The 23,186-nt window shown below is 37.6% G+C and overlaps 1 protein-coding gene across 2 annotated transcripts in view; it reads right to left on the bottom strand.

Annotated features, from left to right (window-relative positions):
* Positions 1-776: 776 nt before the first annotated feature.
* The window catches only part of HNF1B (HNF1 homeobox B), an 85,379-nt gene continuing 62,969 nt past the window's right edge, over positions 777-23,186 (bottom strand). For both annotated transcript variants that reach the window (XM_073616055.1, XM_073616054.1), the window contains exons 5-9: positions 19,049-19,209; positions 14,819-14,960; positions 10,991-11,182; positions 7,519-7,637; positions 777-4,422 (exon numbers count right to left, since the gene is read on the bottom strand). In XM_073616055.1, coding sequence (XP_073472156.1) covers positions 4,402-4,422; positions 7,519-7,637; positions 10,991-11,182; positions 14,819-14,960; positions 19,049-19,209 — 635 coding nt within the window. In that variant the 3' untranslated portion in view covers positions 777-4,401. The remainder of the gene's footprint in view (positions 4,423-7,518; positions 7,638-10,990; positions 11,183-14,818; positions 14,961-19,048; positions 19,210-23,186) is intronic.

Here is a 23,186-nt window from a genome sequence, read left to right on the forward strand (position 1 = left end):
TATCTAAGAGGCAGAAATTGCTCATTGCTCAAGGAACCCCTAGCAACCTCTGGAGGAACCCTAGAGTTCCATGGAACCCTGATGTAAGTGTTTACAACCACTTTAACTGTCATTCTATCTCCTTTGGACAGGAATGATATTTCATTCCCTTCCTCCCATTTTGTGAAGTGGCAGTACAACTGTTTACAACGGCAATGACACATCTAAGACAACAGATTTTGGGTGCGACAAAGCAGGTGACTGCAACACAATTATGAAATGTTAGGCAACGTATCATATGTGCTTTGGAATCTGTCTTCACTATGGCAGTCAGTTTCATGTACAATGATGTTTGGTATATATGAGCATCATAGTCAAAGATCAAAAACTGGAAAAGGTGTTGAAGCCTTGCAATATCTGTAAGCAAGTGAAAAGAATACATCCAACATTATACTGTAGGTAAATGTTCAAATTATGATTTAAAATCTATGCCTTCTGAAAATATAATATCAGGGTTGATTTAAAATTGGAGAGTGCAAAAATCTGGTGCCGTTCTGTATAGAAACCAATCAGCTTCTGCCGATTGGCCTCCATGCACAAATGCACCAGAAATTGCACTCTTTACTTTTACTTTACAAAAGGAAATCATCTCTTAAAACAATTTAATTTTTTTTATTTCTAAATAAATGTATTATTTGATTTCCCAATGCTTTTGTCATGTATTGAGAATAAACATTTTAGTTCCACTTTTGGACTTCACCAGCAACCATTAAAAATAATAAGTGTACACACAATAATTTATATATCTTTTCAGTTTACTTGAAAAAAATTGACTTTACAACAAATATAAATATGATTTAAAAAACAAGGATTGGCTGTAATTTATTACAAACAATATATTACAAAAAATCATTGTGTGAATTCTTCCTTCCCTTAAAAAAATGGGATCTTTGGCAGTACGTTTGGTGGGCTGACTTTGAGACATCTTGTTCTTTGCCACTTTAACACAGAATAAATTTAGCCAAAAATCTATCTTGGGAAGAATTTGTCCAGTGCCAACACTATGTTTGATGTATCATTGGAAACATAAATTGTATCACATATTGCAATGAAACAAAAAGTTAACATTAAATTAATACTGCTGTATATAAAAAATGATCTGCATGTATGGTACAGTTACAAATGCGCTATAAAAATCACAAGGAAATCTTAAATAATACTGTCTGTAATTAAATGAACATGGTTGTATCATGTAGTCTGACAAAGTCTAAATCCAGTAGACAAAGGCAACCACCAACGGCCTACAATTTAGTTTGTAATGGGTGTGTATATTTATTTCCCCCCTTCCTTTCCCACTTCCTCTTAGACATGTGAACTGGGGCTTTAGCTGACCTTTGTTCCAAATCACTAATTTGATGATGTATATAGACTGTTGGTCCTCTAAACACAATTGGATGAAGTTGCTGCCTTGTTTAATGAGGCGAAGTGGCTGGATAGCCATTAATGAGAACAGTCACATGACACACAAGCCCACTTCACAGTTGCAATCATGTGTTTTGTGGTCAGGTGGCATGAAATTACAGAGGTCTCTTTCTCATGCCACTCTTATCTAGGGACAAATTCATTAGTGTTGACTCTCCACAAAATTTCAACTCAGTTGTACATCATAGCAGGTAAAGCTGTTACAGTTCCTATAAATACAGTTTAAAATGTTTCCAATAGTACATTTACTTTTAGTTCATTGTTCTGCATTTACTGGTTACAATTATCTAAATGGAATTTGGCAACATATTCAGAAAATTTGAATGGATATAGTGATGGCTCTGGTGGAAGACTGCTGAAGTAATGAAAGCATATGCTAGATGACGTAGATTGAAAATAATTATTCAAATCCTATTTTTTATTTCTGTTTCACCTTTAACATCTGAACATCTAAACTCAGGTCTGAAGGAGTTTTGAACTTTAAGCTAAAAAAAAAAAAATAATAAACCCAATTCATTTGCTCCATGATGTGGAGCACCATAGGGCACTCCTCTAGGCTGTTTCTGCAGCAGGCCAATCAATCCCTGTGATCTAAGTGAGAGGTAAGGTTTTCTATTTTCATGATAAAAGTGGCAAACCTCTTTAAAAAAAAAAAAAAAAGATCTGTAGCACTTATAAAGATTGTATATCATTTTCCACACAACTTCACTCTCCATAACACCCTTTCAACAAAAGCCATCATTCAGTATTTTTAATATATTATAGACCAGCTTCTCCAGCTAGATGACTTAAAGTGATTGTAAAGGTTTTTTTCTTTTAAAATAAAAAAAATGTTATACTTACCTGCTCTGTGCAATGCTTTTGCACAGAGGAGCACTGATCCTTCCCTTCTGGGGTCCCCCACTGGTGCTCCTCCTGCCTTCCAAGTGCCCCCATAGCAAGCCACTTGCTATGGAAGCACTCATGTGGGCTCAATCCCCAGCTGTGCTGTGTGGCTCGGCCCCATCCCTGGCTCCCTTGTCCCTGGATTTGATTTGCAACAGCAAGAGCCAATGGAAAGAAGAAAGAAATGGCTGCACCAAGTTTCCCATGGAGGCGGGCCAGGGCTAGCACTCTGCAAGATACTCCAATCAGCCTTATCTTTATATCTTTGTAAGCAAGAGCCAATGGCTCTGGCTGCTCTGACTGAGTCCAGGGGGGAGGGAAAGTGTGAGCAGTGCTGTTGCTCTCAGGAACAGCGCTGGATCAAGATTGGGCTCAGGTAAGTATTTGGGGAGTGTAAGGGGGGAGTTGCATGTAAAAGGTTTTTTTACCTTAATGCAGAGAATGCATTAAGGTAAAAAAAAAAAAAAAAAAAAACCTTTAGCCTTTACAACCACTTTAAGGCTCATTTCACAAAGCTTTAACTTTGAGAAGGATAACTAGAGAAGGATCTTTATATTAGTCACGTGACTGTAATTTTAAAATTTCATTGGGCTCAGCTGTGTGAACTGACCCTTTAGTGTTTAGAAGTAAAGAAATAAAATATCAACATGACCAGAATACTAATATTCATCTAACAGAATTTTTAAGGGAGTATGATAAGGCAGTGACAGCAAGTATTGATTATTACATTCAATTTTTATGGGAAAGTGATTATTTACATTACAGGAAGTCCCCGAGTTATGAATACCCGAGTTACAAATGACTCCTACTTACGAACGGCCTCAAATGCCGCCACTTGTGCGCCACACTGGTCCTGGATACCTTTCGAGCACATCCGGACACATCCCACACTGCCGTACTATGCCCCAGATAAAATAACAAGCGCCCGGAACATCTCACATCCATGCACAGGCGGCAGTTACACTTACAAACACTTATGAATGCAGTGTTCCGACCGGAAGTTACACTTACAAATGCAGTGTTGCGACTTAAGAACAACTTCGACTTACGAACAAACCTACAGTCCTTATTGTGTTTGTAACTCGGGGACTGCCTGTAGTGGTAAACTAATGTTATGCTTGTTGTATTTATGTACAAATGTCTTGTTCTCTGATGCAACGTAGGGTTTGATGAATGCATAAAAAAAAAAAGTAAATTCCCCAGTGTGCCCTTGTGTCACCTACAGTTTACAATAATAGCAATGGGCCTGATTTACAAAGACCTGAGAAAAGGAAAAGATTTGGTTATAACAACCAGTCAAAGGAGGTCCCAAATCTTTTTTCCCTATCTACAAACCTTCGTTTTTCTTTTCCTCCTGTTTTTACAAATCAGTCCCAGGATGATGTCATGGACTGTACTGCATACAATATACCACACTGGAATACATTTTATTGTGCAACACTGCAAATTCATCCCATGGCTTTGTGTATGTTGATCAAATGCTTCCTTTTACTTGGATGTTTGACCTTTCCTTTAAAAACAACCAAAACATTATATTTATGCATTATGTACAAAATAATTGCACTTTTTTTTTACAATTTACAGCTATTAAACAAATTCACTTCTACAGCAATCGTTCACTTATTTAAACATTTACAATGGCTCAGTTCAGCTTTGTACACAGTTTTCGGCTCCAGAATTTCCAGTTTCTATGGCAATGTTCCAGCAGCAGTCTGTATGCACCACACAGGTTTGCAGTCTCTCCTATGTATAAGTAATTGCATTTTATCACACTCCATCTACGTGTCATGGCTGGGTCACACAACTCAGGAAAGCCTTCAAATTACCTGGGAAGATGACTGAAAATCAAGTATTGTCATGAGATGAGTGAGAATGCACAGGCTTTTCCCCTTGTTCAGAGAGTCTTCCTCTCCAGTTCTTAGTGGTTCACATCTGAAATGGATCTTCAATCAATTTCATATAGTAACAACTGAAAGTCCGAGATGTTACCATTGTTTGTAAAGTTCAGAGAAAATGTCCATATTGCTAACATAGAAAGTTAAGTGCAGCAGGATATCACCAGGCTTGCAAAGGGCACTGCAACAGAAAAAAAAGTCTTTCAGAAACGACATTTAATTATGATATATTACCCTAATTTAGCAAAATAATTTTATTGCACCACAAATGAATTTTATGACAGAGCTACTTGGCCATGGAATATGGACATTTACCCTTTACTGTATACACAACTACAGAACGAAGGCCTGTAGGCTTTGAACAGCACAACTATAATATGCACACAAACAGCTTTAAAAGCATTACCAAAATGTAGAATTTACTTTAGGTATAAAACTTTATTGCTTTGGGACTGTGATCTGTAATATTTGCTAATAAAGTCTGTAAGAGATCAAGCAGAGAGAAAAAAAACTGCAAACTTTTAGATTTTTGGTGTATGAAGAACAAACATTGTTAGTAAGATAAGAAGACACACATATAGTATTGCACACCATTAAGACATGGTATTTAGTGTCTGAATATATAATTGCACTGGATGATATTGCATTGTATTGTCAACATAGATAAGAAAAATGCGTTTTATCACGGCATTAGAAATTTAGGGATCTACATTTGTAGATATAATAAAGTCTGCATTGTACATTGGCCTTAAGCTTTTGGTAGTCATTATGAATCTTTCTAAGATTGTACTTGCTAAAATGCTGTTTGTACTGTGTCTGTTTAACACTTAAGGTTGGCGACACCAAATACACAAGTGGTTGCTTTTTATGATAAAGTAATTTAAAAAGCCAAGAGAAATGTATCTATGAAGATGTTATTAACATTTTATTTGTAGCAATCAGTCAGTCATTTTTGTTGTGTAAAAAATAACCCTGTACACACGGTAGGATTTTCCGACGGAAAATGTGTGATAGGACCTTGTTGTCGGAAATTCTGACTGTGTGTATGCTCCATCACACATTTTCTATCGGAATTTCCGACACACAAAGTTTGAGAGCAGGATATAAAATTTTCCAACAACAAAATCCGTTGTCGGAAATTCCGATCGTGTGTACACAATCCGACGCAAAAAGTGCCACGCATGCTCAGAATAAATTAAGAGATGAAAGCTATTGGCTACTGCCCCATTTATAGTCCCGACGTACGTGTTTTACGTCACCGCATTTAGAATGATCGGATTTTCCGACAACTTTGTGTGACCGTGTGTATGCAAGACAAGTTTGAGTAAACATCCGTCGGAAAAAATCCATGGATTTTGTTGTCGGAATGTCCGATCAATGTCCGACCGTGTGTACAGGGCATAAGACTAATACTGTATATGACCTACAGTTGCCATTAGTTATCACTTAATATTTCATGAAACTTCATAGTTAAGTTCCAAATGTGTTCCTTTATGTATTGGACTTTGTGAACAGTTATAAAAATGCATTGTTTTCAGGTGAAACAATAGGCAGTGACGTGAAAGAGATACTCAAACACAGAGTTCTCCTCTAATAGGCCCCTAGTATAGTCATGTGCTTGGGAGGTCATGATCATAATAGTAGTTGTCCAACAAGAAGAACATTGACTTTAAGTAAATAATATAGTTATCAAGTATTTACAAAGGTAATGATCATGTGTTTTTGACTTATATAACAATGCAAGCATTGGATATAAAACCCCAATTCCAGTGGATTTTTTTTTATTTTAAGTTTTTAATCCATTTGGGGTTAAAACTTCTATCAGACTTTTAGTTTAAACTTTTCTCCACACTACTACAAACTGTTTTTGCTGCTCTTGTTGGGAGATATTTATTCTTATATCTCTGTCCCGTTGTTCCTAGGATGGGAAGTGAGCGAATCCCCCATTGGGGACACAGAGCACAATAATAATATGAAAAATGTTATAAACCATCTCTACTCTATTCCAAACTAAAAAAAAGTTTTGATTGGAGTTGGGATTTACATTTAAACACTGAAAGGATTTGATGGTTCTTGGGATCAGTTAACAAAAATTATTTTGGCCAAATGCCCAAATATAATGGGTGAATAATAAAAGGATGGTTTATTTAATGTTGCCCCTGTCTGGCAGAGCCAGTAATGAAAATGTAATTCCATGTATTCCTCGTCGATTCCTTTTTGCATTTCCCACTCTTTGTAGTCAAGAGAAAAACATTTATCTAACCCCACAAATCATAATCAGTCAGGCAATCAAGCAAATCAAGGCTCCATGGAATACTATTTCCTTGAAAAAGCTTATCAATCCATCTGGTGGGCGCTCAGCCCTAACCAGGCCTGATTAATTATTCATCTTGCCCGAGCTGACTTTGATGCTTGTTGAAACAAGTCCTATAGATGCAGAACATAATTATCTAATCCAAGTACATTAGGATTCAGCCCGTTAAGATGTCACAACTCCCAATAATTACTGCTTCAATGAATGTGTAGCAGCTAAGGCCGAATTAAATTGTCTTCATATTTAAGGTAAAAATAACAGACAACATCTACTTCTATAAACCACCTTCGTAGTCTAGACAACATCAGCTTATTGACATTTTATGCTGTACCTTATTAAGTTTAACTGGGTTGAAAAGTTTTTGACATTCCCTACTCAATGACAAGTACAAGTTACTCTTTACAAGCTACGCCCATCTTCAGCGCAGTCCCTATAATGTCCATGGCAGAGCTATGTATGCCTGCCACCGGCTGCTAATCTGTGAATAATTAGACCAAACAACCTGATGTTTAGCCAATACCAGCAAGCCTATCTCCATATAACAATAGAAAACACCGGAAAACTGTGCTAAAATTCCCAATCTCTTCTCATTCCTCTAGTTTGTAGGGGATGATATGTATTCATTTTTTATAATTCTATATCAAAATTGTTATATTGTATCTATATTGCTCAACTTGCAATATGCAAATGAAAATACAAAAACTCAAGGTAAAACAACATTGTCTGTATTCAGTCACCTACAATGCTGTAGTTTTTTTATTGGCGACCGTTTCAGTTACTAAAAAAACATAACTAAAACAAAGGTTCCAATACATCCTAGCTATGTCCAAAACTATAAAAAAAACAGTCATCAGAAGTTGTGCTTTAATGTGTACTTCAGTTTTGCACAAAAAAAAAAAAAAAAACGATTAGCAAGTGCTCAGAAGAATGTAAAACTCATGACCAACTCTATGTGCAACCCACCTGTTTACTGGAAGACATGCTTGATAACGTGCTGATGCTGCCAGTATCTGTGACAACCATGGTTGAGGGAAACCGGGATGTGTGTGAATACTGGGGAGGTTCCTGCTTGTGTGCATACACTATGGACATCAAAAGACACAAGAAGAACAAGGGTGAGCCCATCCATCAAAATACACAGATATCTTCATGAGAAACATCAAAATAATCTCAAACACACTACAAGGTGCAGTATAAAAAAATAGTAGAAATGTTACCTTCAGTGAGTTAAAATGCTCATTTTTTTAAAGACATTTTAAACAGACTCTAAAAGTTCTTCTGTGTACAGCCATCGGTTCCCTCAAATTGACATGGCCTACTTGAGCTGTCATTTTCTACAAATGCCCCAGGGAGCCTTTCTCTAAAGCAATGTGGTACAGCTGAAGATGAGCCACAACTTGGGTTTTCAACATTTTGAAAACCCCAGGAAATGTTGGAATCCCTGGCTGTGCATAAAACAGTATAGGGTAAAATGTTTTATTTACTGCCCACATGATCCAACCAATAATTATCATATTGACAGAATTATTTTTAAAATAAAAATGTTTGCACGGAAATAAATCTTGCTAATAAAAGACTCATAGCACAAATGGAAGATCTGTAATGTTTTTTATTTTATTTTTGTTTTATACCTAGGCCACTGGAAATCATTAGCAAACTGATTTGGGAATCTATACAATTCAGCAACTGTTTCTAAAACCTGGTGGTCTTGGGTTTAGGAACTGCTCTCCTCAGATGAAACAAATCTACACACATTCAGGCTAAATGAAAACCCACTATACACCAAAGAAAAAGTGAGGTTTCCCGAATAATCCAAATTTGGAAATCAACTCACTCGTCTTTATCAAAAAAAAAATATTGTCTGTAAACACTGCTAAAATAAGCACTGTTTATTGAAAAAACTTTTTTTCCTAGATCATTATTATTGGTCATTAATTAATAGTTTTTAATCAATAAAAAGTAAATACATGAGAAGAATATTTATCTACTGTATATATGTCAAAAAAGATAGTAACTAATCCTTTGCAACTAAATGGCTCATAAATGTATATTGTGAATATGTGCTCTAGGCCTGACTCAGACCTTTGAGGTTTTATGTGCAGTTTAGATTAATCCATTGAGGCAATTCACATCTGTTTGCTTTCTTGTAGTGCGTTGATGAAAATAAGACATTTCCGATTTTCTGTGCATTTCCACGTGCTGTCATTCCCAAAAAAGAATGAAAATGTGCTACAACATATGTTCAAGAAAGCGCGAAAAGACAGAAAAAAAGACATGGATATATGTGAACCTGGCCCAACTGACTTAAAGTAGAACTATAGGCAAAACATTTTTCTTTCATTTTAAATACAGTAAGAGAGAGTTATAACCCCTGTCAGATTTTTTTTTTTTTTTTTGCCATCTGTGTCCCATTGCAGAGATTTCCCTTCATTTCTTATCCCCTAGCCAAGCAGGAAGTGAGAGGAATTCCCTGCAAATTAAGAGAATCCCTTAGGGCCCCCCAGGTCACTAGAACTAGTGTCCCCATTGGAAGATTTCCCCTCTATTACTTTTCTGGGGACAACCCAAAATTTAGGATTTTCATTTACGTTCACTTTCAATGATATTGGTAAACAGGCCAAATAGAGAAGGTGAATCTCCTTAATGGGAGCACAGACAGCAATAAATCCTGACAAGCACTCTAATCTTTCTGCACTCTAATGCAAAACTAAAAGAAAAAAAAGTTTTGCCTTTAGTTATACTTTAAATGTGGCCAGTGACATTTTGGGTCACTAAGGGATCGTTGCCTTATTGACATTAAAAATAATCACCAATATTAGTAAGTGAAATTTCTATTTTTCCAGCGTCTTCCTTTTATCTCAGATGCTCTATGCAAAACATTCACTTTTTTATGTCTTTGAAAGGTTATGTAAGTTCAAAAGGAACAAGAATTTGAGACTGAATGTATATATTGTAGATTTATTAATACTCATGATAAATGTGATCTGATATTTGCAAAATATTTAGAGTATATAATTCAAATGGATTGGGCAAATCCATTCCTTTTCTTGCCCAATCCTTTATGGCAGATGCTTTTGATAAAGCCATTTACTATTCTTTGATATACAAAGTGTAGCTCATACAAGGCACCCAGAAATAGGTATGATCCAGCCGCCCTTGGGCACCTTAATCACATGATATGTACCTATCATATGTACACTAGTTATTTCCCCCAAAAGATTGTTTGTTTCCAATGCCTGCAGGGAAATACGGTACAGAAATAACATTGTCACCCAGTACGACCATTTTACGACCAATGTCTAGTTACAAGTAAGGATGAGCCGAACACCCCCCGGTTCGATTCGCACCAGAACATCCGAACAGGCCAAAAAATTTGGCAAGAACACACGAACACCGTTAAAGTCTATCGAACACGAACATAAATAATCAAAAGTTTAAAGGCTTATATGAAAGTTATTGTCATAAAAAGTGTTTGGGGACCTGGGTCCTGCCTCAGGGGACATGTATCAATGCAAAAAAAGTTTAAAAAAAAGGGGGGACCCCTACGCCATTTTTTTTTTATTTGGCGGGTCTCCTTAATATTCATACCAGACCTGAAGGGCCTGGTATGGATTTTAAGGAAACCTCAAAGCAATTTAAAAAAAAAATTTGGTTCGGGGTTCCCCTTAATTTTCATACCTGACCCAAAGGGCCTGGTAATGGACTGGGGGGGGGACCCCATTTTTTCAATGAGTTTTATCTATATTGCAGAGACCCAACAATTCATTACAGCCGCTATCAGTTTTAAATGACAATTTTTCCTTTAGAAATGTCATTTTGCTGCAGTACTGTTCTAAACATGGGAAAAATGCACCACTTTACAGGCATACTATAGACACCCCCCAGGCATGATATTTAAAGGAATATTTCATTTTTATTCTTTCACTTTAAGCATTAAAAAAATCACTGCTGGCCGTTTTTAGAAAAAAAATTTGCATTGATACATGTCCCCTGGAGCAGGAATCAGGTCCCCAAACACTTTTTATGACAATAACTGGCATATAAGCCTTTAAAATTAGCACTTTTGATTTTTCATATTAGCGTATTAGACTTTAACGGTGTTCCGGCGGCTTTTGAATTTGCCCCGAACCCCGCATATTGTTTGGTGTTTGCCCGAATATCCGAACAACCAAAGTTCGGCCCGAACTTATGCCCGAGCCGAACTGTTCGCCCTTCTCTAGTTACAAGCAAGATCACTGTAGATCTCAAACACCACAAGATTGAGAAATAAATATAGGTTATCTCCTGTTTTACATGAACTCCGTGCCATAACACTGTATCTCAAATAAGCAAGCACAAAGTAAAATACAAACATCAGGCAGATCTGGTACAAATGTTCTGCTTATGAATACAATTCCTAGAAAGGGCAATAACATTGTCTGAGCACAGTACTTACTGTGTGAATTCTGAAGATGAGTCATTGTGGCCATAAATGGTTGTTGTGCCATGTGACCAGAAGATGTTTGCATGATATGTTGCTGATGCGGGCTGTGCAACTGATTTGAAAACTGCACCGACTGTAAAGCTGCTAGGCTTCCGGCAACACTGTTGATGACAGGAACAGTCTGTGCCTGACTAGTGTTCAAATCTGGAGACAAGAATGTCACAGGATTATTAAAATATATTGTTGAAATGAGAATGATTGCAGTCAAATACAACTGAAGATTGTATACATTTCATACGGGGTATTAAGGCTGCCCTCACACTGCAAGGGTAAAATGCTTGCGGTCGAGAGGGCCACAAAAAGCAGTTTTACTTACCTTTTTCTCCACTCCCGCAGGCTCCCTTTGGGCCATAAAACTGGTTCTTGCAGCATCTTCTCCCTTATGCTCAGGCAGTTGTAAGTCATCTGACATCATCAAGTACAACGCAGTGCTCAGAGCCCTGCATTGGACATGAGGATTCTGAGGGACATACTACTGTCTGAGTGTAGAGGAGTAGAGGAGAGTGCCAGGGGAGGATTGGCTATGAACAACTGCTTTTTTTAAGGAAGCATTTTTCCTTTCTGGAATTGACCTTTAAATACAGAAGGCCTTGACCTTTCTTATTCCTTATTCTAAAAGGGAGAACATATGTGGTTGTTCTGTTTATCTCAAAGGGAACCAAAAGCACCTTGACAGGTTATCTAATTGACTGTGGCCAGTCAGAAAGATCTGGAACTCCCAAAGAAATGACTAGGGATGAGCTTCAGGTTCAGGTTGAACAACTTCGATTCAGTCCATGTATGGGCAGCCTGTCAAGTTTTTCTAATCGATCAGTGCCGCCAGCTATAGCCAGCAACACTGATCATTGTATTCTGACAGTGGCCACGGCTCCCCACCATCAGAACACAATAACATAGCTGGAGGATTAACTCATCCACATTGAATGTGTGGAAGGGGAATTTGATATTTTATTTTTCATTCAACCTGCTGGCTGAATGAAAAAACATGATGAGTATATGGGCTGCCTAAACTACAGTGCCCTTGAAATTTTCCACATTTTGTCATGTTACAACCAAAAAATTGAAATGTATTTTATTGGGATTTTATGTGCTAGACCAGCACAAAGTGGCACATAATGGTGAAGTGGAAGGAAAATGATAAATGGTTGTGTAATGTTGTACAAATAAATATGTAAAAAGCGTAGCGTACATTTGTATTCAGTCGGCCTGAGTCAATACTTTGTAGAACCACCTTTCACTGCAATTACAGCTGCAAGTCTTTTTGGGGATGTTTCTACCAGCTTTGCACATCTAGAGAGTGACATTTCTGCCCATTTTTCTTTGCAAAATAGCTCAAGCTCTGTCAGATTGGATGGAGAGCGTCTGTGAACAGCAAATTTCAAGTCTTGCCAAAGATTCTCAATTGGATTTAGACCCCTTTCACACTGGAGGTGTTTTTCAGGCGCTTAAGCGCTAAAAATTGCGCTTGTAAAGCGCCTGAAAAAAAGCCCCAGCTGCAATCAAGTGCTTTCACACTGGGGCGATGCACTGGTAGGGCGTCACAAAAAGTCTAGCAAGCAGCTTCTTTGCAGCGCTGTAGGAGCGGTGAATACACCACTCCTAAAGCGCTCCTGCCTATTGAAATCAATGGGCAGCCCCGCCGATCTGCTGGAAAATCGTTGCTGCGGCGGCGTTTAGCGGGCGGTTTTAACTCTTTTTCGCCCGCTAGCGGGGGTTAAAACCACCCGGCTAGCAGCCGAATAGTGCCACTAAAATGGCGGTAAAGCGCCGTTAAAAATAGCAGTGCTTCACTGCCGACGCCCGGGTGCTTTCAGTGTAAAAGGGCTCTTAGGTCTGGACTTTGACTGGGCCATTCTAACACATGAATATGCTTTGATCGAAACCATTCCACTGTAGCTTTGGCTGTATGTTTAGAGTCATTGTCCTGCTGGAAGGTGAACCTCCGCCCCAGTATCAAGTCTTTTGCAAACTCTAACAAGTTTTCTTCTAAGATTGCCCTGTATTTGGCTTCATCCATCTTCCCAACAACTCTGACCAGCTTCCCTGTCCTTGCTGAAGAAAAGCATCCAAATAACATGATGCTGCCACCACCATGTTTGACGGTGGGGATGGTGTGTTCAGGGTAATGTGCAGTGTTAGTTTTCTGCCACACATGGCGTTTTGCTTTTAGGCCAAAAAGTTAAATTTTGGTCTCATTTGACCAGAGCACCTTCTTACACATGTTTTCTGTGTTCCCCACATGGCTTCTTGCAAACTGCAAATGGGACTTCTTATGGGTTTCTTTCAACAATGGCTTTCTTCTTGCCACTCTACCATAAAGGCCAGTTTGTGGAATGCATGGCTAATAGTTGTCCTATGGAAAGATTCTCCCACCTAAGCTGTGGATCTCTGCAGCTCCTCCAGAGTTATAATGGGCCTCTTGGCTGCTTCTATGATTAATGCTCTCCTTGCCGGCCTGTCAGTTTACGTGGACCGCTGTGTCTTGGTAGATTTGCAGTTGTGCCATACTCTTTCCGTTTTCGGATGATAGATTGAACAGTTCTCCATGAGATGTTCAAAGCTTGGGATATTTTTTTAGAACCCAACCCTGCTTTAAACTTCTCCACAACTTTATCCCTGATCTGTCTGGAGTGTTCCTTGGCCTTCATGAGGCCTTCACTAAGGTTCTCTGAGGGCTACACAGAACAGCTGTATTTATACTGAGATTAAATTACACACAGGTGGACTCTATTTACTAAATAGGTGACTTCTGAAGGCGATTGGTTCCACTAGATTTTAGTTAGGGGTATAAGAATAAAGGGGGCTGAATACAAATGCACGCTACACTTTTCAAATATTTATTCGTAAAGAAATTGGAAAATCATTTATCATTTTCCTTCGACTTCACAATTATGTGCCACTTTGTGCTGGTCTATCACATAAAATCCCCAAAAATACATTTACATGTTTGGTTGTAACATGACAAAATGTAGAAAATTTCAAGGGTTATGAATACTTTTTCAAAGCACTGTATATACAAAACACAATCACATGTGAACTGCAAAGCAAAGTTATTGTCATGTAAACATTACAGTAATAACTCAAAATGTCTTACTGAAAATATTGCATGCTAAAGTTACCCTTTAATCAAAATCTCTGAATATTGCTGCCCATTAACAGGGCAATTTTATATCAACTTTCACCACTTGACACAGCATTAGATCAGAAAAATAGTTTAATGGATTCAGATAATTTACCAGCAACAGTTTGTATATTTACTGTATATGTATATGAAAAAGAGTTGATAGGTTTCCTTGATCCAGCAGCATTTCAAAGCTGGTTAAAAGTTATTTAAAATTGTCTGTGTTCTGGACATCAGAATTGCACATTACTGCAAGGCAATGCTGCACTGACAGACCAATACCAAGCCATACAACCACAGGTTTAAGGTAAGAAAAATGCTTGATTTGACAGGTTTCTCAGCCAGTAGAATACAATGATCACTGCTGTCAGCTTTAACCGCCAGCAGTGATCGCATGAAAAAAACCCAACAGGCTGTACTGAAGTCGATCTTTGGTACAACCAGCCTGCCAATAGATGGATTGAAATTTGGACGGTTCCTGCTAAACCGGTACAATTTCAATCCGTCTATGGCCAGCCTTAGTATGTGAAGGTTTATTTTTCCAACTCAAATATTTCTGAAAACAACATGAAACTGTAAAAAAAAATAACGCTCTGAGATATATCTAGTCTAGCACCAAGCAAAAGGCAAGTTTGATACAAATCCTCTTGCCAACTTACTTTGCGTTATTGCCATGACTCCAGATATGGGTGCCATGATAAGGTTTTGTGATTGTTGGGAATTGTGATGGACTGAGTGGGACAGACTATGGATATTTGTCAGTGTGCTTACTGGTGGTAGGCCACCTCCTGACACAGATATCTGTAAAAAAAGGAAAAAGGTGTGATTAGAAAAGAACTAATAACAAAAGTTTGTGAGATGCAGGAAACATTCAATAATGATGAAGTATGAGAGAAATACACAGGGAAAAAATATGAATAAGGGAAAATAAATGTTATTCTTTTTAAATGCCCTGCATAATATACCATGGTATAACTTAAAAATGTTATTTGCACAACTACAAAATCCAAATGCAATGCTTGTATAGCAATGGCTTTTCACACACAATCCAATGATGCTTCCTGCCATTATGACTGGGCTGGTGTGAATAAATTGGGCATTTCCTAGAAGGACAGCTTTATAATATTATTAATATGTGCTAAAGCAATACATTTTCAAATTTTTAAAGAGTCTTACTTTGACAGATTTAAAAGCTGCTTTTCATAACGTGTATTTCAGTAAAAAAGTGTTGTAAAAAATTATTTTGAGAGGGGTAAGAAATACTTGAGTAGGTAGCAGAATACACTACCAAGATGAATGGGTTTGAAAATGTACAATCAAAGAGATCCTATCATCAGACTACTCATTTTAACAAAAATCCTCCCATAAGATTATATGTGCTCTAAATGTATTTATTGTATTTATTGTAAAAGCCTATCTTATGTAGACACCCGAGTCTTCCTAAGCCCTGGGAATGTTATTGGGTGTCACTATCTTGGATGTAATGTCAGCGGTCCGAGCAGACTGTCACTTAAGTAAAACTCTAAAGCCTAGTACACACGATATGATTATCAGACGAATGATTGTCCATTTTGTTTTTGCGTGCTAGACTCCATATCGAAAACAAATAGGTTACTAAATTATGAAAATTTCTCATAAGACATAATAAAAATTCGGAAGTGATGTAATGTATGTGTATTGTATTTTCAGACAAAAACTGTACTGAATAAACAAAAAATCTGGTATCATACCATAAAAATGTTCATGTTTGTCCCTTCAGAAAATTTCGGACAAAAGCTGTGTACTAACAATCAGATTATCGTATGATCGCTTCAAAAGCAGTCTTTTTTGTACGATATTCTGATCGTGTGTATGGGGCTTAAGTGTTCCTCTTTGCTCCTCCCTTGCCAGCTACATTTACGGCTCATGTTGATAGGTGCTGTTTTCTTGACTTCGATGTGCGTTTAGAATGCAAGTCAAATGCAGGTCAGCAAAATCCCATTGACCTTAATTGAGCAATACATGTTGCAGTTGAGGGGCTGAATTTGATCTGCTTTGTATTGCGCTGCATTTCTTTGGAAGCAGCTTGTCCTATTAAGGTGCATTGATACTGCTGACAAAGCAGGTCAAATTCAGGCGTTTCTGGTCAAGCACTGCATTTTCCATTTGAACACAGCTGCCTATGTTTGAAGAGAAAATGCAGCTTTTGACTAGCATGCTTATAGGCATGAAGCAAAGGCCGTATAGGAAGAGGCAAAGATTCTGGGTCAGCACAGAGAGTAATTAGACATTTCCCCGAATGGGAGCTATGATGTGCAAGGATGAAGAGGCAGTGCTAAAGAATTGCCTCTTCATTTGCTCAACGTATACATTAGGACACTTAACCCAGAAATGCGTAGAGTGGGCTCAAGGATACGTCATCATGTGACCAGATTTAGGACTACTCATCATCTACAATGATGAAAATAAGCATGGTGACTATAGTACTATAACAAAGACCAGGTGTTCACATGCTTGTAACATCAGTGTCTTAATGTCTACGTCGAACCAGGTTAATTTAAAGTGTTAATAATTTTGTTTTTACTGAGTACATATATATATATTTTTAACACTACTACTACCATAAATCTACACATGGGGTTCATTTACTAAAGGCAAATCCACTTTGCATTGCAAGTGCACTTGAAAGTGCAGTCACTGTAGATCTGAGGGGCACACGCAAGCAAAATAAAAAACAGTATTTTTGCTTGTACAAGATTGGATGATAAAATCAGCAGAGGTTCCCCTCATTTCAGATCTTCCCCTCAGATCTACAGCGACTACATTTCCAAGTGCACTTCCAGAGTGGATTTGCCTTTAGTAAATCAACCCAAACTCATTCATACAATCAGATTTATTCTGTTTATTTTTAGAATAGATAATTATTTAGCTCATGTTAGCAGCCACAATGTCAACTTGGGAAAGCTTGCATATTTTTGGAAGAAGAGGAGAAGGAGCATGGTATTGAAAATTAAGAATACCCTTGGATTATTCCACATAATGTTGAAATAAAATGAACAGTGGGGAGTGGAGGGGGACATTTTAAATGTATGGATCCTCCCTACCAGTGCTGAAGGGTATAAAGACTGCTTTTGGCATGGCGAGAGTTCTGCATGCACATAGCCCTTCAGCAGTGGGAATACTATTCTATATGTTCATTGTGATAGTATCTGTACTACTATCTGTACTGTACTATTTGTAAGAAATCTTTGACATTGGGATGTAAAATTAAGTGGCAGTCTCAAGAATGGATGCAGGCAAAAGTTGTTGTTTTTTCTGTCCATAATCTATTTATAAACAATTTAAAATTTTTACATGCATTAGGAAAATTGGTAAAAGTGCAAAAAAAACTGTGAATAGCCTCGGAGATTAACCAGTTGTAATATAAGTTTACCTGACTCATAGCAACTTTACTCACGTTGCTGCGGGTTTTACTAAATATATTTTAATTTAACTGGATGTGCGCTATCGCGGTGTACAGAGGCAGAACAGGGAACTGCCTATGTAAACAAGGCGATTCCCCATTCTGCCTAATGACATGTCAGAGATTTTTTGTTCCCAGTGATCGGGAATAGCGATCTCTCTCGATCTCTCCCAGTGAGCCCACCCCCCCTACAGTTAGAACACAATCAGGGAACACACTTAACCCCTTGATCGCCCCCTAGTGTTAACCCCTTCCCTGCCAGTGTCATTTTTACATTGATCAGTGCATTTTTTAAGCACTGATCAATGTAACAATGTCACTGGTCCCCAAAAAGTGTCATTTGGGGCAATGTAGCAGTCCCACTAAAAATCACAGATCGTCGCCATTACTAGTAAAAACAATTTTTAAAAAAAGTCCCTAAATCTACCTCGTAGTTTGTAGATGTGATAACTTTTGCGCAAACCAATCAATATAACCTATTGCCGTTTTTTTTTTTAAATATGTAGAAGAATATATATCGGCCTAAACTGGTGAATAAATGTTTTTTTTATTTTTTTGGGGATATGTAATAAAGCAGAAAGTAAAAATTTTTTTTTTTTTTTTTCAAAATTGTCGGCATTTTTTGTTTATAGCACAAAAAATAAAAACTGTAGAAGTGATCAAATACCACTAAAAGAAAGCTCTATTTGTGGGTAAAAAAGGATGTAAATTTTGTTTGGGCACAACGTTGCACGACTGCTCAATTGTCAGTTAAAGCGGCGCAGTGCTGTATCGCAAAAAATGGCCTGGTCATTAAGGGGGCAAATGCTTCCGGGGCTGTAGTGGTTAAAATATCATACAAGATTAGTCATGCACTGTACACGGCAACAAATACCACTGTTACATTATATACCTGCCTTGATATTAACTGTTAAAAGGGAAAATAAAGTGTTAAGGCACGGCAAGGTGATTATCTCATTAATGACACATTTGACACCTCTCTACTGATTACTAACACCCTGTGAAATAAAGTAGCCAATGACTGAGATAGAAAAGGGAAAGTATTTTGCCTCAAGTGAAAAAAAGTTCTGTCCTGTCTACACCTAGCCAAAGTCTTTAGACAAGAAGGCTTTAGGAGAGCCAGTTTTATCAATGTGCATGTCATCTGTGAGGAAAAACAAACACTGTTCCACCCACTTTCCTACTTTGTAAGGTATTTAATCAATAAAAAGTGAACAGCTCTTTGTTACATTTATTGGTCAGCTTCAAAAAAGGCCTTAAAGTGGGTCAGAGTAATGCTTTTTAGAGCAAACTGTGCATTCATGATTTTTTTCAGCCACAATGCCTCTTTGTTTACTGCTGACCCTGTGAGAACCTAAAAAAAAAAAAAAAAGAATACTGTGTGTTTTGCTTGCTTGTCTCTCTTATCTTATCAGCTCTGCAGCTACAATAGGCCAGGTGTACTCACCAATTTACCATCAGGTGAAAGCATGTTATGGCCAGGATCCAAGCCTGCTGGGGAAACTTGCTGGAGAACTGATTGGCTGGTTAACATGCCATTGTTACCATGGTGATTAATCGTTGACGATGACGTGACTTCACTGTTTCCTTGCTGACTGTATCTTACACCTGAAAAAAATATTTATCATTATTATGTATCTTATTTATACCATAGAAGTATTTAGTTAACCTCCCTGGCGGTATGATTATTTCAGATTTTTGTGTCTCAAAGCGGTACAATTATTTTGCATAGAAATTTGGCGTTTTATATTGTAGGTCTGTAATTCTTAGCAATAACACACTTAGATCTATCCACCAAGAGTCTAGTAGAAATCCCGGGTATGATGAAGTTTGAAACACAAAATCATAAATTATAATATAATAAATAAATATAAATAATTTTAAAAAATTATAATATAATAATAATAAAATAAATTTCCCCACTATTCACTATCGCTCAATTCTGCAAGTGTTCTAATTTACTATCGCTGTTTTCTATCTGGTCTAAAGCCACTTTTGACGTAAAGGGACACTTTTTGGTTGCTATGGACAATCTCAAATTTCTAGGCAGAAAGAACAGTATATGTCAGGGATATGCAATTAGCGGACCTCCAGCTGTTACAGAACTACAAGTCTCATCATGCCTCTGCCTCTGGGTGTCATGCCTGTGTTTGTCGGAGTATTGCTATGCCTCATGGGACTTGTAGTTCTGCAACAGCTGGAGGTCCACTAATTGCATATCCCTGGTATATGTAATATAAAACTGCATGCAGGGCATGGGCCAAAGCACTGGGGACAAAAGGGAAGTGAAATGATTTCATACAGTACTGTAATCTGTAAGATTACAGTACTGTATGTGTTATGACTTTTAAATTTTTTTGAATTTCCTGCCAGGCTTCGCCTCCGTGCATCGCGCCGCTCGCAGGGAACAGAGCCTGGCACAGAGAGGCTTCGGGCAGAGGACGGAGCCCGCAGACAGCACAGGGGGACATCGAAGGATCCTGGGGACAAGGTAAGTAACCTGCACCAGGATCCTGAGATGTAATCTCGAGTGTGGCTCGGGGTTACCGCTAATGGTGCTGAAATTTCACCCCAAGCCACACTCGGGAATACTGTCAGGGAGGTTAATGCAATAAAATCATACCCTAGCAATTGACAATTTAAAATAAAAAATAAAGACATTTACTGTAAGCACCAGTCCAGTTATGTTTAAACTTTGTCCATATGGAGACAAAAGCACTCCCATTTTATTAAAGACCAACTTCAGACAGAACATTTTTTACACGAGTAAGGCTAGATCCTCCTATCAGGATTCATTATTTCTGTCTGTTACTCCATGGGAGAGATTTTTCTTCCTGTCCTATTGATGGTTTCTTGTCTGCTCTGTTTGCCCAAAAAAAGGTAATTTATTTTGTCAATATTAATTATACACTGCAGATGATTATGATCATATCCAGGGCTGAGACAAGGGGTAGGTGGGAGAGACAGCTGCCCTGGGTGGCTGCAATGGCTTACTGTAGGGATGGGGCGCCTTCTTTTTTTCATTCTGTTACAAGAATGGGTGGTTTGGCATCTTTGACGCGGGTGCTGGATGACCTTGTCCTAGTACTGATCATATCCTAAATATTTCAACACGTGTAATAACTAATTTATTTTATGTATAGACTCTGACAGTAGATTACATTTAGAAACCACTACCAGTTTTGCTACTTTTTCCCCATGCTTTCCATTGTGAGATCTAGATAGTACCTTGCTCATGGCCAATGTGCACTGAAGTGTTGTGAAATGAAGTTCATAATTGGATGTCTGTATGTTGGGACCTTAAAGTTTTTTTCCAAGTCTTGGCCATTCCTAGGAGCATGTTTATGCGATAAAATGTGTGTGGGCATTTCACAAAAGAATTAAAAACTTGCATTTGCATTATGGAAGCTGAGATTTTGTTTCCTGGTTCATACCCAGTTCAATTATAAGAAGTAGCAACAAACAGTAACAAAATTCAAGCCTTTCGGTATCTCTAAGCATGTATGTGCCAATACAAAAGTCAATCTCCTAGCAAATCCAACCACTTTTTAAGTGACTTTTGCTTGAAGAAAAATTCTATAAAAGCTCCCTAGAAAAAGGACTCTTAATACTTACTATTGCCTTCAGTTGGATCTTCAGCGGGCACTTTTTAATGTGAATGGGCTGCCTTATGTTTATTAATAATCATGAATTTATGAAAATCATATTAGTAATAAACACTGCACAATAAAATTTTGTGGTTTTGTGGGACTGATGAGAGGAGAAGGAACGCAGTATTCTGAGCATCCTGGATGTTGGAGGCTGAAGAGGAGAGGAGTTTCTTCTGTGAAAAGCGCATTTTGACCAGCTTTTTTATAAGAGGTCATGGCCATCTGCTGAGCGAGCACTTTAAATATTGGAGTTACCTGTAGTGTCGTGCAGGGACTGGAAATTGGAAATTGATTTAACTTGTCGCTATGCCAGCCATATAGATATGAATATGAAAATGATTGGTGGCAGGTTGCCTGAATCCCTTCAATAACTTTTGTGATGAAAAGCTGGTTAAAATCAGATTCCTTGTTTCATTATACAAGAAAATAAAATCTGATAGGTCACTACGGGTGACAAGTACACTTTGGATCATGTTTTTTTAAATGTTTATGAATAATTGAAAAATCTAATTGCAGGGAAGATCAATTTTCCCTAAACAACACTTGTTATTTAGTTGGTTACACAAATATTCATAATAATAAAATAAAATAATATTAATAATTAGTATTATAAATAAAATTATTTATACTGCTATTGACATCATTATTGATCAAATCTTTATCTAACAAAATGAAGGTTACTTGTACTTGTAAAGCATTTTCACAAATAAGCAAGCCTTTGCTAGAGTCCCAGCTTCACGCAGCATAAACATTAATTAACCCAAGCAATGTTACACACATTCTTTTACCGTATTTTTAACCTCATGCATAGCTGCATAGTTATTAGGCTTGAAAAAGGCAAGTCCACAGAGTTCAGCTTCTCCTACATTACCCCACTGTTGATCAAGCAAGGCAAACAAAAAGTCGGTGTTAACTACTTTCAATTTGTCACAGCGGGAAAAAAACTGGACTGCTGTCATAAAAAAGATCTGATTATGCTCTATATTAAAAAAAATAAAAACATATTGTACTTTTTTTTACTCAATTAATGTAATTGCTTGGTATACAATCCTAAGAAAAATAAAATGTCTGTAGATAGTTGATAGTTTTAGGATGGCCATAGACTGGCAGATCTCTGTGAATTATTTGCCAGTGGGACCCAGGATCTTACTGTTTTCCAACTGTACTAATTATCTCCTAGTGTAATACTTATTGGATGGATAGCAGATTTTACGAACAAGGCTGACTATAATTTTTTTTACTTTCTTTTTGGGAACAAAAGATGCCACCTGACAAAGCTACATTGACCAGGTCATTGATTCATACCCATGAAGAAGGCAAGAGCATTTAGGAAAAGCCACCCAAGCTAATAAATCCTATCCTGAGCAAGCTCAGTAGGGAAATGTTAGCCAGGGTGATAAAGGATCCTACAAACATATTATTATTATTCAGGATGTATATAGTGACAATGGTTTGTGCAGCACTTTACAAATGAAAGAGAGACAGTACACTTACAATACAATTCAATACAAGAGGGTTCTTATGAACACTGCTTTAAACAGCAGGATCAGTAGATAATTATTTTATGTCTGTAGATACCATAATATGTAGGGCACCAAGCAACCAAAGTCACAAGGGATCTCAGGGCACTAGAATGGTTGCTTATGGAAGTATCTTCAATTCCTAGGACACATACATTAACTCATCAGGCTTAGTGTCACCTATGCTTGCTGAACTAATTATTATATAGATTTTTCAGGTAAAAGCCAAGAAAACTGGCAATGAGTTCTGATGCTTGCAGACCAGAAGGGGTTAGCTTATTAAAGGCAAATATGCTGTTCACTTTGCAAGGAAATTTGCCCCAGAGCTTTGTGAATGAGGTGAACCTCTGCTGACTTCCAGCATCCATTCATGTAGAAACCCAAAAAAATGTTATTGTCACAAAAAAGTGCAGCG

This window comes from Aquarana catesbeiana, linkage group LG02, assembly GCF_042186555.1.
Source record: "Aquarana catesbeiana isolate 2022-GZ linkage group LG02, ASM4218655v1, whole genome shotgun sequence".
In the NCBI taxonomy this organism is placed as follows: Eukaryota; Metazoa; Chordata; class Amphibia; order Anura; family Ranidae; genus Aquarana; species Aquarana catesbeiana.